This window comes from Elephantulus edwardii, unplaced genomic scaffold (assembly GCF_000299155.1).
Source record: "Elephantulus edwardii isolate Elephantulus edwardi_28Jun2011 unplaced genomic scaffold, EleEdw1.0 scaffold00054, whole genome shotgun sequence".
In the NCBI taxonomy this organism is placed as follows: Eukaryota; Metazoa; Chordata; class Mammalia; order Macroscelidea; family Macroscelididae; genus Elephantulus; species Elephantulus edwardii.
The window spans coordinates 12329971-12331483 of NW_006399804.1; the positions used below are offsets into that span (position 1 = coordinate 12329971).

Here is a 1513-nt window from a genome sequence, read left to right on the forward strand (position 1 = left end):
CACATCCCCACTGTAACCCTCATTCCGGACTCTTGTGATAATCATAATGCCCTAAAATATGTTAATTTTAAACTATGAGAGACTGACTTATTGTTCTTCTATATCTTTTTTTTTTAAACTTTTGTGGTTATCAAAAAAAGTATGAAGTTAATTATATGGAGTTAAGTGATTTTAGTGACTTGAACTTCTTTTAGAAACTATTTCATCAGATTTTCCACCATTTTTATTCTACATTATAAGATCCTCTTCTATATTTACTTACCCCCTCCACACTGCCAATCATAAATTAAGGTGAGTGTTAGAAATTATTTTTGTATATAGGGTAGAATAAAGATGTAAGATATGTTTAAATGTTAGGTGAAAAAAAGTATGTTTAGAAAATAAATTTACCAACTAGGATATACATGTATGGTATCAGAGCTTTAAATATTCGGTCCTTTGTTCCTTTTAAATGTATAATGAAAAGTAAATGATGCTGTTTTATTCAGTGTTCGTACAGTCTCGGGGTTTTAAAACTTTGAAATCAAGAACACGGCGTCTGCAGTCCACCTCTGAAAGATTAGCTGAAACTCAGCATGTAGCACCATCATTTGTGAAGGTAATTAGACCTTTTGGGGAGGTAGATGGGCAGTTTACAGAGCAGTAATTTTCTAATTATTAAATACCCTCAGTATTTGCTTTTTATTCTTGGCTAATGTGTTTTCTTTCCACTTTTGATAAAGTATTAATAACCTGGGTAATTATTCTAACTGCAAAGCATGTGAGCATTATTGGACTTTTCTGTACCTTGCCTTTTGGTCAGAAATCTCTCAGATTTTTTTTTCTCCACCTTGCTGCACTTACTTAGGTGTTTTCTATATTAGTGAGTGGCATCTACCCTTTTACCTAAGCCAGACATCTGATCAGCCTAGATTTATCCATCTCCCTATACCTCTTGCTTTCACGTATCACTGAATTTCTGTTGAGCCAACCTAAGTATTTCTTAAAGCTTTTTCTTTATCCTTTGATTGCCATAAATAAGCTGTCATTATCATTTTTTTAACCTCATTTACTCTAGTCAACATTTAGTTATTCTCTTTGCCTCTAGTTGTCTTTACTCAGTCTTAACCTCCAGATTGACACCAACCAGTCTTTCTAAAATTATGATCTCTTGAATTTCCATGCTTTATTGATGTATTTCTGACATGGTATATAAGCTGTTTCATCATTTGGGTTCTACCTATCATTTTCCTATTCTTAAATTTCAGTGTGCCGTTCACTCTTCCCTCCCTACTCACCCCATCTTCCCTCTTGACATTTGTATGTTCTGTTATGTAAGATTTATCACAGTTGTTGAGTGAAGGTAGTGGTTTATTGCCTCTGTGAAATTATTCACATGGGTTTTTTTATTTGTGGCTTACATGTCTTATTCTCTATAAGTCCTTTTTTCATTTCATAGGAAGCATTTCTTTTATAACCATACCTAGTATTTCCTTCTAGTATACACCCGTGTAATTTTTTTTAAAATAATTAT

The 1513-nt window shown here is 32.9% G+C and overlaps 1 protein-coding gene across 2 annotated transcripts in view; it reads left to right on the forward strand.

Annotated features, from left to right (window-relative positions):
- Positions 1-1513, forward strand: part of YME1L1 (YME1-like 1 ATPase) — a 54933-nt gene that overhangs the window by 28041 nt on the left and 25379 nt on the right. For both annotated transcript variants that reach the window (XM_006887085.1, XM_006887084.1), the window contains one exon: positions 489-598. In XM_006887085.1, coding sequence (XP_006887147.1) covers positions 489-598 — 110 coding nt within the window. The remainder of the gene's footprint in view (positions 1-488; positions 599-1513) is intronic.